This window comes from Rhinichthys klamathensis, unplaced genomic scaffold (genome assembly GCF_029890125.1).
Source record: "Rhinichthys klamathensis goyatoka isolate OS25496 unplaced genomic scaffold, OSU_Roscu_1.1 h1tg000168l_1, whole genome shotgun sequence".
Classification (NCBI taxonomy): domain Eukaryota; kingdom Metazoa; phylum Chordata; class Actinopteri; order Cypriniformes; family Leuciscidae; genus Rhinichthys; species Rhinichthys klamathensis.
The window spans coordinates 1341774-1357852 of NW_026606699.1; the positions used below are offsets into that span (position 1 = coordinate 1341774).

The 16079-nt window shown below is 35.5% G+C and overlaps 2 protein-coding genes across 3 annotated transcripts in view; both read left to right on the plus strand.

Moving 5' to 3' along the window:
- phldb3 (pleckstrin homology-like domain, family B, member 3) overlaps positions 1 to 3220 on the plus strand; it is a 34035-nt gene extending 30815 nt beyond the window's left edge. For both annotated transcript variants that reach the window (XM_056259483.1, XM_056259484.1), the window contains exons 14-16: positions 1172 to 1379; positions 2220 to 2305; positions 2728 to 3220. In XM_056259483.1, the coding sequence (XP_056115458.1) occupies positions 1172 to 1379; positions 2220 to 2305; positions 2728 to 2862 (429 nt within the window). In that variant the 3' untranslated portion in view covers positions 2863 to 3220. The remainder of the gene's footprint in view (positions 1 to 1171; positions 1380 to 2219; positions 2306 to 2727) is intronic.
- Positions 3221 to 4802: 1582 nt separating this feature from the next.
- Positions 4803 to 15264, plus strand: LOC130091574 (polyadenylate-binding protein 1A-like). The gene is made up of 12 exons (XM_056259518.1): positions 4803 to 5038; positions 6258 to 6451; positions 6536 to 6651; positions 7495 to 7634; positions 7712 to 7806; positions 8980 to 9117; positions 11003 to 11098; positions 11189 to 11618; positions 13180 to 13307; positions 14625 to 14679; positions 14779 to 14909; positions 14989 to 15264. Exons 1-12 carry the CDS (start codon positions 4858 to 4860, stop codon positions 15076 to 15078), a joined length of 1794 nt encoding a protein of 597 aa, XP_056115493.1. The 5' UTR covers positions 4803 to 4857; the 3' UTR covers positions 15079 to 15264.
- The last annotated feature ends 815 nt before the right edge of the window (positions 15265 to 16079 follow it).

The window sequence follows — 16079 nt, forward strand, 5'->3', positions numbered from 1 at the left end:
TTGTTTTTTTGATCGAAAAGTACAAAATAGATAAGAAAAACTAGGAAGCCGGGTGTATTTAAGGCGCTGCCGTTACTGTTTACATTGCGTGGAATGGTGCGTTGTGATTGGTTGAGAGCGGAAATATCGCATTCTGCAGAGAAGGGAGACTGGCGTTTGTCACGGTTTGGAAAGAAAGGGAGAAAACATGACAGAATAACACGGCGGATATCGCATTTTACTTAAAATTAAACATTGACTTTTCAATACCAACCAGATACAATACTGATTTTTGCAGTAACTAATTTTTTTTTTTTAAATGGCGTTTATCTCGTTTTGGAACCAAACTCTTCATATATTGAAAGTGGACAGTGATTTGTTCTGTCAAACTCAAAGTCTGACTCATACATATATACTTATATTATAAGTCTTCTAAAGTCACATGATGCTTTGTCAAGTATAGCACAGATTGCAGTAATAAACAGGAAGATAACCATGTTAATGTTGCAAAATTAATTATGAAGCAAATTCGATTTCAGTAAAGTAGCTCTACAGAAGACAACAGTTTCATTAGGGCTGGTTCACACAGAACACGTTCTTGCTTTGAAAACCACGAGACGCGTCTTTTAAAAGTTGAACTTATTTTAACTTGAGTGTCGCGTATTTAGAGCACTGTCATGCGCGAGACGCTGCAAAAGACATAAGACGTGAGCGCAGCGGTCAAACACGTCCATCTAGCGCATGTTTACAGAAAAAATAATGGAAAAGTAGCGCAGTAGAATGGAAAAATGCGTTCTGTGTGAACAGCCTCTTATTCAGCTCAAGTCGGATTTAATGTCGATTCAGTTCAGTTCAATAATAGTGTCAATGTTGCATTGGGGTCCATCAACTGTTTGGTTTCCGACATTCTTCAAAATATCTTGTTTTGTGTTCAACAGAAGAAAGAAACTCATACAGGTTTGAAATAATTTGAGAGTGAGTAAATGAGGACACAATTTTCTTTTTAAAGTGAACTATTCCTTTAAGAGTACTCTGTTTAATATGCTTTATACTACTTTTAAATCCATTCTGTTGAATCTGTAGAATGCCCCCCCCCCCCCCCCAATCAGCACAGGAAATGCTGCGTGTTTCCATCTGAGCATTTTTATTTCAGTTGTGCTTATATCTTGTTTATTTCCTCTACTCTGTACAGCAGGGTGTCCCGCTTTCTCTGACGGCGAACTTTGACCTGCGCGCTCACGTGGAGTCTCTGGGTCATAACGTGACAGGGTGCATGGGAGTTAATCTGTCTCCCCGGCGGTGTGGCGGCTTTCTAACCAAGCGCGGAGGTCGAGTGAAGACGTGGAGGAGGAGGTGGTTTATCTTTGATCTGGACCACCAAAGACTGGCATACTACACCGGTGAGGAAAAGAGAAGATATTACAACAATGCATCCATTAACACAAGATGGATGCATTTTCAGTGTTTTCCAGAGGGGGTTCATGAGCTGATGAAAAAAAGCTAATAATTATTAAATCCCAACGTTACATTATAATAAACAAATAGGGCTGCATTTGGAAATTTACATTCAGATTTGCATCAATTTCCAACAGTTCAGCATTTCACCAATATTCACCAAAATAAATGCTCAAGGATTTGACATTAAAAAAGAAACAAAATAATAAAAATATATATATTTTATCTGTTTACTTGCATGTGATATTTTTTTTTTTTTCATATTCATTTTTATGTAAGTTTTAGTAATTTTGATGTTTGTTTTTGAAATTGTATTAGTTGTTGTTATTTAGTTTTTATTCATTTTTATTTCAATTTTATTTTTTACTTATTTTAGTACATCAAGTTAAAGTAGATGAAAATGAGAAATGTTGCTTTGGCAACTAGCTGAAATAAAAGAAGATACATTTTATGTTTTATTTTATTTCAGTTATTGTTTGTTTTATTAGTAGTAACAATTTTTTGTATAGTTTTAGTTGACTATCATAACCCTGAATGTGACCTTTAACCGACATCAGAGAACCGTGAACATGCAAATTTGTACTTAAATTATTGAAATATTGACAATCTTGCAAGAAAAACATTTGACATCTCTACAGGGTTTGGCTGACAAAAAGTTTGGGAATCGTTGGATTAACACGTCACACTAAAAGTATTCCCAGTGTATAGTACACTTCAGCTGAAATCTGATGAATATCTGCTGCTTTCTCATTGAAATCTCAATGTTCTTTTCGTTGTTTTCTCAGAACTAGATGAGAAGAAACTCAAAGGGGTCATTTACTTTCAGGCCATCGAGGAGGTTTATTACGATCATCTACGAACAGCTACATCAGTGAGTTCATACGCCTCCTCATATGGAGGAAAAACTGACCCCAGACTGAAATGATAGACACAAAACTGCAACTCTAAAGGTCCTTGGACACGGAGTCTGAAATTATTGTCGAAATTTCCGCACGTTAAAAAATAAATACGACCTCATGTTTTGTCAATCACGTCCTCCGAAACTTTCGTCCGTCATCAAAAAATTCAGATCGGGTTCGATTTTCTGCGTTTTTCGCAACCGTAGCAAGCATTTTGAATGATGTTTTGACAAATCAGAGCCACCGAATCACAAATACGAAAAATTCGGACTCAGTGTACAAGGACCTTAACCTTAACTAATTGGCAGAGTAACCCATGGTCATATATTGTAAAACCACAGTTTCTGACACATTTCTGTATTTCCCATGCTGACTGTGTTTTTGTCATTCTCAGTCTCCACGGCCCAGTCTCACCTTCTGTGTGAAAACATACGAGCGGCTCTTTTTCCTCGTGGCCCACAGCGCCGAAGCCATGAGAATCTGGATGGATGTTATTGTGACTGCGACAGATGAACACAGCAGATACTGATGAACACTAGAAATGATGCTGAACAGATGATGAAGCCTGCAGATGAGATCGCTCAGGGACTTTAAGGGATGCCACAACACAAGATGAATATGAATGTTAGCGGAGCAGAGGACATTGGTATACGGTGTATGAACACTCATAAACAGACGATCCGTGCTGAAATTGACCTTCAGTGGGTTTGTGTTCTTCTGCCATCTGCTGTTACACTAACAGAGAACATCACACACCGCACTCATGTGTTATGTTTCTTACATATTATTTATTATTGTTACATATCAATTTTTGTCATGTTTTGCTATTGAAAGTTTGGGGTAAAAATCCTGCAAAAAGTGTTAATAAACATTTACATTCCAAACAATGTGTCAGGACCTTATGTGACCTTATAATAAAGCTGTTTCATCGACTACAAAACCAACAGCTCTTTGTTATTTTGTTTAAGGACTAGCCAAAGAAAAATAAAATACATAAATAAATAAATTTAAACCTAAAGGAAAAACAAGTTTGATTTGAAAAAATAATATGAAAATGCATCTTTTAATATGACTAAAATGGGGCTTATAAAATGTTTCAACAATAAAAAAAAGAGTCTTCAAATATATAGTTCACTTAAAATGAAACTTTTTGTTTAAATAAATAGAGCTAAAGGGAAAACTAGGTTTATATATATATATATATATATATATATATAAAATAAAAACCTAGTTTTCCCCTTAGCTCTATTTATTATATAGGCTATATCAAAATGCATCTTCACTTTTGAAAATATAAAATGTTACTATTTTAAATTTATTATCAATGTTGGAAACAGTTGTGCTGCTTAAATATTTTTTATAACCTGTAATACTTTTTTCAGAATTTTTTGATGAATCGAAAGTTAAAAAAGAACAGCATTTATTTAAAACATAAATCATTTGTGACAATATACACTAATGTTTAAAAGTTTGGGGTCAGAAATGTTTTCTTTTTTTGAAAGAAATGTATACTTTTACTCAGAAAGGATGTTAAATTGATAAAAAGTGATAGTAAAGATGTATGTTGATAGAAAAGATTTCTATTTCGAATAAATGCTGTTCTTTTTTTTAGCTTTTTATTCATCAAAGAATCCTGAAAAAAGTATCACAAGTTACAAAAAAAATATTAAGCAGCACAACTGTTTCCAACATTGATAATAAATCATCATATTAGAATGATTTCTGAAGGATCATGTGACACTGAAGACTGGAGTAACGATGCTGAAAATTCATCTTTGATAACGGAAATAAATTACATTTTAAAGTATATTAAAATACAAAACCATTATTTTAAATTGTAATAATATTTCACAAATATTACTGGGGGTTTTTTTCTATATTTTTGATCAAATAAATACAGGCTTGATGAGCATAAGAGATTTCTTTCAAAAACATTAAAAATAGTAATGTTTCCAGACTTGACCAGTACTGTATATTATAATATATATGCATATATATATTAGACTTAAAGGAAAAATAAGTTTGACAAAAAAATATCAAAATACATATTCTAATAAGATTAAGATGGAGGGGGCTTATAAAATGTTTCAACAAATTAAAATAAATCCTTGAAAATAGTTCACTTAAAATGAAACTTTTGTTCATGATTTACCCTTTTGTGCAACACAAAAAAGTTGTTATAATCAACTCGCGAGTCTTTTCCATGCAACAATAGTGACCGCAAGAAAAGTTCCATAAACGAGTCAATAAAGCATTTGCACTAAAAACACTCAAATGTATCGTGCGCTGTAATAATAAGTTAAATAAAAAAATCGCCATGTATGCAATCATGCCATGTCATCATGTGATTTTGTGTCGTTGTTTTTCAGAGAGAAGAATAAAACGATGATGATAAACGGAATGTTTATTTATGATCTGACTGAATCTTTTAAATCCGATTCGTTGATCGTTATAAGCGTTTGGCAGATTGAATCTCGGCTGCTTTCAGTTCTGCATCGATTATTAATTATAATATTTCTATCTGATGAAGATGAGGGTGACCAGCTCGCTGTATGTGGGCGATCTGGAGCCGGACGTGAATGAAGCCATGCTGTTCGAGCGCTTCGGATCTGTCGGTTCGGTTCAGTCAGTTCGAGTCTGTCGAGATAAAGTCACGTGCCGCTCGCTCGGATACGCCTATGTGAACTTCGAGGAAACAACTGATGGTGAGACGATTGAGAACATCACCATAACATTATTAATCAACTGACCAGTGTGATTTCATAAGTTTTCTGAGAAATATTTTTGTAACTTACCTAAGCAAAAAAAAAAAAAAGAAAAGAAAAGAAAAGAAAAAAGTCCTATGTGACATATGTCACTCCAGTGAATGTCAATTTCAGACCTAATTTTTTTTTTTTTAATTTAGTATTTTTTTCCCATGCCATTACATTGTTTAGAGCATAAGAAACAATATGTTATTCATATGTTATGCTATGTCTTCTGTAGTGGACACCAGGACTCTATTTTAAAAATAAAAAGGCATGAAATTACATATCTTTTTTAACCAAACTCAGTATAAAGATGATTCTCAACTATGTTATGAAAGATATAACGGAATGAATTGATTTAACTTACCATTATGCACTCAAATAAATTAAGCCTTTTAAGATTTACGCATTGAATAACCCTTATGACATGTATTTTAATTGAATAATTGATTTAGGATTGTTCAATTATTCAATTAAAAATATGTAAGGATTGTTCAGTTAAAAAAATCTTATTTTTTTTCCAATTAAATTTCTGAAGAAAAAAAAGTATCAGGATGAAGTGATTTTTTTCTTGAAACAAGAACAAATATCTGGCAATGGGGTCAGAAAAATAAACTTAATTCAAAGGGAAAGCAAGATTATTTTTCAGACCCGCATTGCCGGATATTTTTTCTCATTTTAAGCATAAACTCACTTCATTTTGATATCAAATATCTAAACAACCTTAAAATAATATACATTTATTTAATATGCAAAATGACATATAAGATAAGTCTTGTTTTCAAAAAAAAAAAAAGGGATTATATAAAAACAAATATCTACGGAAAAATAAACTTAATTCAAAGAGAAAACAAGATTATTTTTCTTAACCATGCACTGGCAGATTATTTTAAAAGCAAAAACATTAATTTTATACATCAAGCTTGCATGTTTTGTTCTTGTTCATCTCAAGTCAATTTATCGATTTAAGAATTTTTAGATATTTATACCTCTGACTAATTTTTTGCAGTGAATATGGGACAAGCTGTTACATTTCTGATTGACACTTGTTTATTGATTTGGGAGGAATCAATAAAAAAAAAGTATTTGAAAATCTGCACTTAAAATGATCCAATTATTCAAGAAATTCCTATTCACATTTGCTTCATTGTAACGTTGGATCTCCTTCGCATCGTAGCCGAACGAGCCTTGGATACCATGAACTTTGACCTCATGCAGGGCAAGCCAATGCGTCTAATGTGGTGTCAGCGAAACCCTTCCCTGAGGAAGAGTGGCGTGGGAAACGTCTTCATCAAGAACCTGCAGAAATCCATTGACAGCGAGGGCCTGTTTGACATCTTCTCGTCATTTGGAAACATCTTGTCCTGTAAAGTAAGTAACGTTCTCCACCTCCAGCTCTTATACGAGATAAATATCCAGCGCAGGAGAATCTGAAGCACGTTTCTTTTCATTAAGGTGTCTTGCGATGAAAACGGATCGAAGGGCTTTGGATATGTGCACTTTGAGACGCGTGAAGCTGCTGAAAAAGCCATCGAGAAATTAAACGGCATGTTGATCAACGAGCTGAAAGTGTAAGTCGTGACTAAACGCATCCATTTCATCATGTTGAGTCTTGTAAGGTTAAAGAGTAGGCCCTACCTGAAAAACTTAGGTAAAAGTACAGATACCTTACAGCAAAAATGACTGCAAGTTACAAGTCACCAATTCCAATACAACTTGACTTGAGTAAAGTATCTGATTTTAACAGTTAAGTATTTTACTCGTACTGTGAAATAAAAGATGCACTCGACACCTATAGACAAGGAGAGCAATCAGATGGTTCTTTTTTTTTTTTGTAAAGTTGAAATAAAACTGAAAACCTCAATATTGCAATAAATCAAGGAAACAGCCTTTTAAACGTCTACAACATCTCTCAGTTAAGCTCAAGAGCTCAAAAATGGCATAAGTAAACCCATATCATTCAAAAAGGCCTTCTATATAATGCTAATAAAATAATGTTAATTATAATTAAAGCCTAAAAAAGTCAATGCCTACATGCACTGGACGTCATGTCCTCATCTCAAATATGAAACTCCTCCAACTAGCTGATAATGCACTCACATTCGTGTAAAGTATTTTAGACGAGTTTGGGTGAACAAGGGAAAAGCACACAAGATATAGTACCTTCATTGCCCTGTAGATGGAGATAACGCTTCTTTTGAAACAAATAAACCTCAGATGAAATAGGTGCTATGCAAAATGTAGTTTGTAATTGCAATACTCATTACAAATGTGTGTTGGAGTAATGAGTACATATACTTATTCAAAAATGTAGTCGAGTAGAGAGTAAAAGTAAGTTATTCAGTCAATGTACAAAGTAGCTAAAAAGATACTGAAGTACACTTACATTTAGTTTCATTTGTCGCACTTTTAAGGTTCGTCGGCCACTTCAAATCGCAAAAGGAGCGCGAGGCTGAAATGCAGGAGAGAGCAAAAGAGTTCACAAACATTTACATCAAGAACTTTGGAGCTGATGTGGATTCCAAGACACTGACTGAGATATTCAGCAAATTCGGTGAGGATTTGTTTTATGGAAGTGTAGATGAAAAAAATGTATCTTGTTCTGTTGCGTCTTTGACACTTTTTTTTTAGGCCCAACCTTGAGCGTCCGGGTCATGACGGATGAGAGGGGAAACTCTCGAGGGTTTGGTTTTGTCAGCTTTGAGAAACACAATGATGCCAAGCAGGTGAGAGATGAAACAGAAGCCGAAAGAGTGTAATGAACCAGACGAGGGAAAAGAGTGATCTGTATGTTTGAGTGTTTGTTGATTTAAAACACTCCATCACAAGGCTATTTTATTCTTTCAACCAACAGCAAACCACATGCACATGATTATGAATATTATGGGCTGCAAAGGATCCTATTGGCAGCATTTGTCTGGTTCTGTGCTTTAAACTTCACAATTTTTAGACATCTATGCTACTTTTTTCAAATTTTGTCTCCTATTTAAACACAAGATCCCCATAAGTTGTGTCCCAAATGGCACTTAATGATGATGTTTTGTCGCCCTCCCTTTCTGCTACATAGTTCTATTTTATTGTTATTAATATGCTATTAGTGCTGTCAAATCGATTAATCGCATCTAACATAAACGTTTTTGTTTACATAATGTGTGTGTACTGTATATATTATTATATTTGTATATGTTATATATTTCTGTGTGTGTGTATATACTGTATACATACACATACTGTATATATAATATAGATATATATAAATATAATATATACACACACATATTATGTAAAAAAAAACATTTTGTTAGATATTAATATTAATTATAATTTTTTTTTAATTTGAGTTAATCTGTAGAATCTGCACTACATGGGTCTGTCCATTTAAAAATATATTTTGGATATACTCTCGCATGTGACCCCTGACCCTACAGAGGATAAGTGGTTTGATATTCTCAATAAAAAAAATAAAAATAAAAAAAACCTGGAGGGAGACAGAATCGTACTGGAACGGGACTGAATGACTACAAAATGTAAAGTTTGCGGGAAGAAATATAACTTATATCTGTTTTTTTTTTTTTTTTGCAAGTGAGAGTAAATACCTGGTCACATTTATTCTAAAACTACTATAACCGTCATGTTTTCAAAGCTCACACAATGCTGCACTTACTCATGATTTCTCTTAACATAGGGACAGGAGAGCTGTCAGTCAATAAATGAAAAAAAAAAGAAGTAACTTGTGTAAATTTCTTGCAAAAGAAACTCAGATATCTAAAAGTAATGCGTTACTTTACTAGTAATCTGATTACATAACTCAAGTTACTTGTAATGCATAACCCCTAACACTGATTATAAGTGGACCTCAGGGGGAGATAAATAAGAGAATTGTGTGATATAACCCCAAGGCCGTGGACGAGTTGAACAGGACGGAGCTGAACGGCAGACACATGTACGTGGGCCGAGCTCAGAAGAGAAGAGAACGTCAGGTGGAACTGAAGCGACGCTTTGAGCAGTTAAAACAGGAGCACATCATGCGCTATCAGGTACCAGTGACGCCTCTGAAACCTCACGCATTTATTACGCACATTAAAGGGCCATGCTTGCACACCAAGGAAGATTTATAGCGATAACTATGCTTTCACAATTGCTCTAATTCTAAGAGAGTAGGGAAGTGCACACTAGAGGGCTGCATTGGGATTGAGTCCCGCCGGGTCCCGCGGGACCCAACGCAAATCTCGCGGGAGCGGGCGGTTTGAACTTTGCTGCGGGCGGGAATGGGCGGACAAATAAAACCCCTGCGGGATTGGGAGGTAGCCTAACGACATGATGGAGATGTCAATGATGTGGAAAAGAACCTTAAACGAGGTATTTACAGCACAAAACCTGAGCAAGGCAAGTCTGACATTTACTATTCATCTTCCTGATCAGTGCGTCAGAATACATGCAGGCCAGGGAAACGAAACCAACAACCCCATGAATCTCTTTAACAATAGCAATACAAATACGCGTTTTTTTCCTGCGGGACGGGAGAAGACACAAAGTCAGTGCATCTCTATTATTGTGCGGGAATAAATTCTCCGAGTTTTGCGGGTGCGGGCGGGAGTGGACATACATATTGCGGGAGCGGGCGGGAGTGTAACACATACGTTGCGGGAGTGGGCGGTAATGGTCAAAAATTCGGCGGGCGCGGGCGGGAGCGGGATGAAGAAAACAGTCCCGCGCAGGACTCTAGTGCACACCATGACTCTAACAATAATGTCACAGAAGAACGAAATTGTTGTTGGAATCACTTTCAGAACGATTTTTTTCAGTTGATAAACGATAAAAACATTTACAGCCAATCAGAATCCACCTTTAAAGAAATTCAGCATTTAAAGTGGCAGACAACAAAACTGCAGCGCGTGCTTATAATAAACACGTTATCATCCGCTGGTGTGGACACTAATATAGTTATTGTTATGGTTATAGTTATTGTTAAAGGTGCATTGCGCAACATTTAGTGTTAAAAATACCCGTTTTTCTAACCCATACATGCTTAAACAATTGCCTGATGGGCTGAATGAGCCCTTCTCTGATCACTGAGATTGCCTCTATAATCCTGTAGAGTAAAATAAATAATAGGGATTAGGGACGGAACGTGAGCCTTTGGTTACTTATGAACAGCTCGTGAAAGCGTGCGTATGCGTGTGGTCCATGAGCGTGCACACCTCTGGTTGCAGTTTCGCTTGTCGCCTGAGGGGGGCATAGTTCTGCAAAAACTCAGAGACTTGCGCAATGCACCTTTAAAATAATGATTATTACAGTTAGTGTTATAGATAGCTTTATAGTTATTGTTGTATTTATGGTTATAGTTATCATTATGTTTATTGTTAATAATCGTTATAATCATTGTTGGTTATCATTATAGTTATGATTAGAGTTATCATTATAGTTTATTGTAAAGTTATAATTATAGTTAGTTAGTTATTGCTATAGTTATTGTTGTATTTATTATAGTTATCTTTGGGTATTATAGTTATTGTTAGAGTTAGCATTAGAGTAATCGTTATAGTTCTTAGATTTATCATAGTTTTTGTTAAAGTTATCATTATAGTAGGCTAATAGTATTGTTATAGCAATCATTATAGTTATTGTTAAAGTTATAATTATAGTTATCAGTAGTTATCCTTTTATTTATTGTTAAAGTTATCATTAGATTAATCATTATAGTTAATGTTATAGTTATTGTTAAAGCAATTATAGTTATCATATGCTGGTGTGGATACCATACCAATATAGTTATCATTCTAGTTAGGTATCATCATTATAGTTATTGTTAAGTTTTAGTTATCGTTATCATTATTGTTATCATTATAGTTAACATTACAGTTCGTATTATAGTTGTCGGTCTTGTGAATGGGTCTTAACACGCTTTGATCATCCTGACAGGGAGTGAATCTGTACATCAAGAACCTGAGCGACAGCGTAGACAGCGATCTTCTCCTCAAAGAGTTCTCGCCATACGGGAACATCACCAGCGCTAAGGTAGGAATTCATTTTTCATCATAAAGAAATAGTAAATGCAAATAAAACAGCAGCCAAAGATCCAGGATTGTGTTTTTTTTTTCCATTCAGGTGATGACAGACGGCGGCCGCAGTCAAGGCTTCGGGTTCGTTTGCTTCTCCTGTCCTGAGGAGGCCACCAGAGCCATTACTGAGATGAACTGCCGCATCATCGACTCCAAGCCCATATACGTCTCTCTCGCCCAGAGGAAGAAGGAGCGGCAGGCCCACCTCATCCACCAATACATGATGAGAAGGGCAAGCTTCCATAGACAGCAGCTGCAGCCGTTCGACACCAATCCACACGCTGAGCACTTCTTACCCTCACAGGTCGAGATTCACATCAAATACTCTCATCGTAATAGTGTGGAGAAAAGCACATGTGACGGGCTTTATTACATGCTTGATCCGTATGTTTCACAGGATCAGAATCACTCTTCATACCACATCACCCAACCTCAACCCGGCACTCAGTGGGACGCACAGAACATCAGCCCTCAGTGTGAGCAGATAACACACAACATGCTTTATTTAGATCAGGGTTTCCCAAACTGGGGTTCTTGAGCGGATCGTACAAATGTAAAACCAAAAAAAATCTAAATAAAACACAAAAATGTATTAAATCATAAAATAAAAAAATAAAGATAACTTAAACCATTCAAATTAAAACTCTTACTAAAATGAAAAGTACACTGCGTAACTTTTTTTTGGTTCAAAATTAACTAAATTTAAATAATAATTTAATAATCACTTTTAATTTAATCATACAAATTAAAAAAATTAAATGAATAGATAATTTGAAATAAAAACAATCAAAATAAAAACACTAGTACACAATTTTATGTATATACATGCATGTCATTTCAGCATTATCCAATGTCAGAGAGCTGTAAACATGTGATTTTTTTTATATTAACTTAAAATCTTAAACCGCCCAACTCGGACACTTATTCCAGAGCTTTCCAGTGGTAAATAGGACTAGATATGGCGTTCATGTCCAATTTTAAATTAGGAAACTCATATTTATGATAATGCCAATAGCATATTAGAGAGAAAACACATAAAGTGACCAGGGTAGGGTTGCAACACCAACCATTCACACCACTTAAATTGGAACGTAAAGGCCACTCTAGAGTCTTAGTAACTACTAGCTAGTTTGTAACTAACTCTGTACTTTATTCTATTGCACCATTTGTTCTTAATGCAGAACGTAGCTAAGTAGGTCGTAAGCTCTCCGTAAAGTAATGCGTAGTTGCAAAATATGACATTTACCCTAAATGATCCTCAATTACCCTTCAAATACCCTTCAAATACCCTCCAAATAAGTGAGCAAAAGTTGTTTAAATGCTGTGAATTTCAGTTTATCCTTCACTCTAACCTCTTTTGCCTCACGTAACTAACGGTAAATATAAGTTTCCATTAAATACAATACTACTTAATCATAAGTAGGCATTTTTATATGTAAATAACATTCGGAAACTGTATTTGAAATTAATAAAGATCAATAAATCAATACAGACATGAGGAATTACCTTTATTTGTTACATTTAGGTCATGTTGAAGAGCCTCTTACAAAGTAATCTATTCACATAATGTTCTCTCTCTTAAAATGTAAGCAAGTGTAAATGTCAGCATTGTATGTGTCTAGAAAACTGAAGTCTGTCAGGTAAAACAAGAGCTTATTGATGCTGTTCTGTCAGTCTACTATTTATTCCAACCGTTTCTCCTGATCAGAGGCTTCCATAATAACTATATAGTTTATTATGTGTAAAGTTACGCTTCAACAAAGTTTTATGATGCAACCCAAATAATATTTAGTAGTGCGTAAGTGTCCATTTACATCAAAACAAGGCTATTTTGTAGCTGACGGCACAGCTGGTGCAATCACCCCTGCTGTAAACACCCATTAAAGTTCTTGGAGTCTTTACTAATGAGCTGATGACTTGAATCAGGTGTGTTTGATTAGGGAGACATCTCAAATGTGCAGTGCTAGGGGTCCTTCCCTTCAGGACCAGTGAGCTAGAGCTTCTGATGGATTTCTTTATCATCTGTCTTCCTCACAGCCAGTCTCACTCACTGGACGCCCAGCACAGCTGCAGTGAACGGAGAACTGCAACACACGTACACACCTGTAGATAACAACCATCACGAGTTCACAAGCGCACCGCAGGAGCAATGGGCTGTGCAACAGGTGCACGTCATCTCACTAAACGAGTCGCTTAAAAAAAGCGATATATAAATGATTCATTCACTCACTCAGTCTTTCACTCACTCAGTCTTTCACTCACTCACTCACTCTTTCACTCACTCACTCTTCCACTCACTCACTCACTCTTTCACTCACTCACTCACTCTTTCACTCACTCACTCACTCTTTCATTTACTCACTCACTCACTCTTTCACTCACTCATTCACTCACTCTTTCACTCACTCACTCACTCTTTCACTCACTCACTCACTCTTTCACTCACTCACTCACTCTTTCACTCACTCACTCTTTCACTCACTCACTCACTCTTTCACTCACTCACTCTTTCACTCACTCTTTCACTCACTCACTCTTTCACTCACTCTTTCACTCACTCACTCACTCACTCACTCTTTCACTCACTCACTCTTTCTCTCACTCACTCTTTCTCTCACTCACTCACTCACTCACTCTTTCATTTACTCTTTCATTCACTCACTCTTTCATTTACTCACTCTTTCATTCACTCACTCTTTCACTCACTCACTCTTTCTCTCACTCACTCACTTTCTCACTCACTCACTCTTTCACTCACTCACTCTTTCTCTCACTCACTCTTTCACTCACTCACTCTTTCTCTCACTCACTCTTTCTCTCACTCACTCACTCACTCACTCTTTCATTTACTCACTCTTTCACTCACTCACTCACTCACTCACTCACTCTTTCACTCACTCACTCACTCACTCACTTTCACTCACTCTTTCACTCACTCACTCACTCACTCTTTCATTTACTCTTTCATTCACTCACTCTTTCATTTACTCACTCTTTCATTCACTCACTCTTTCACTCACTCACTCACTTTCTCACTCACTCACTCTTTCACTCACTCACTCTTTCTCTCACTCACTCTTTCTCTCACTCACTCACTCTTTCATTTACTCACTCTTTCATTCACTCACTCTTTCTCTCACTCACTCACTTTCTCACTCACTCTTTCACTCACTTTCTCACTCACTCTTTCACTCACTCACTCACTCACTCTTTCACTCACTCACTCACTCACTCACTCACTCACTCACTCACTCACTCATTCACTCACTCACTCACTCTTTCACTCACTCACTCACTCACTCTTTCACTCACTCACTCACTCTTTCACTCACTTACTCTCTCACTCACTCTCATAAAATAAATAAATATTTTTTTTAAACGCAAGCCATCAAAATAAAACATTTACTAAAAATAAAATTAAAAGAAACTTTTATTTTTATTTTTTATTAAAACTTATTGTGCATGTTCTCGTCCACATTAAGGTCCAGGAGTCTCTGACCATGTCCAGCTCCCCGGAAAACCTCAAACAGATTCTGAGCAAGTTTATTTTTGTTTTATTGTGGCTTTTCTATCTTTTCAAAGTCTTGTTTGATTTGTGTCCATGTGTTTTGAGCACATATCTCCATTCTTCCCCAGTTCACAGCCTCTTCCCACTCGTCCAGGACATGGTAGGGCCCTTGGCGAATACGATCACTGAAATGCTGTTAGAGATTGATGAATCTGAACTGATTCAGTTGCTGCACTGCTATGAATCTTTGTGCATGAAGGTTTGTTCCCGTTAGTTTGGCTTTGGTTGCTTTGATGTATGATTTGTTTCTGTAGTGTGTAATTCTTGTGTGTGTTCAGGTGAATGAAGCACTTGCTGTTTATCAATCTTATCAGCCAATGGACGCGACACCGATGTCCTTCACCAGCCCTGTTATTCTCACTGCCTGAGACAGATATCAATGCAATGACCACAGCGTGTTTATTCATTTTAAAAATGAATCTGCATTTAAATTTTTGTAATGTTTCTTTTAATAAATTTAACAATTTAATGTCAATTAAAAAATATTGTTCTGCAACAATATAAATAAATATATTTGCATTTCTTTCAATGTCAATTAAAAAATGTGTCATGCAACAATATAAATAAATATTTTTGCAGGTTTGTTCGTTTTTCCAATTGGTGTTTAAAATACCAATGCTACATTTAATTTTCCACATTAAAATCAAAGTTGAGTCAATGCAGATGTAACCTGTATGACAAGTGTCAAATAATAAAGATTATGAATATATTGCAATTTAGCAATTGAAAAATAGAAAAGCTAACAGATAAGCATGTCATAAATGAGCTGGGGGTTTTTTATTGAAAGAAAGGAGCTAAAAACAAGGAGGCAAGAAGCATAAAGATATTTTGGTAAATTGATATGACATTTAAATGTTCACCCAAAAATAATTAAAATTCTGTCCTCATTTATTTACCATTAATTTGTTCTAAACCTGTATGAGTTTATTTCTTCTGTTCAACTATCCCTTTTTAATGCATTTGGCATGACTGCTTCATGACTGGACACATTCCCTGGGAAACAAACACATGACCTTGACATTCACCTCTTATTTATGGACACCCATTTTGGTCACATAAGAAAAAGAAAATTATGCTTTAGTAAATGGTAATTATGAACAAAATTATAACATAGTACCTCATGATTATAAGATGAAAAGTAGAAATTAAGTCATAATTATTACAAAAAGTCTAAATTATGACAAAAACCCTCGATTTCACAGACAAGGCTTCAGCCTAGTCACCGAGTAAAATGCATGTTTGAGCTGTTCTAACTTAAAGTAACTTGCGCCGACATATTTTAAAATATATTAGTGCCATTGTTTTGTCTCAAGATGCACACCAGTAACTTTTTTTTTATGTGGCATGTTTATAAAAGCTACTTAAATGT

Bases quoted from the DNA above. Each gene is read 5' to 3' on its own strand.
- LOC130091574 (XM_056259518.1), top strand. From the start codon at position 4,858: ATGAAGATGAGGGTGACCAGCTCGCTGTATGTGGGCGATCTGGAGCCG. The intron at 7,807-8,979 runs GTGAGAGATGAA...TATAACCCCAAG, and splicing joins AACACAATGATGCCAAGCAG to GCCGTGGACGAGTTGAACAG. The intron at 11,099-11,188 runs GTAGGAATTCAT...TTTTCCATTCAG, and splicing joins GGAACATCACCAGCGCTAAG to GTGATGACAGACGGCGGCCG.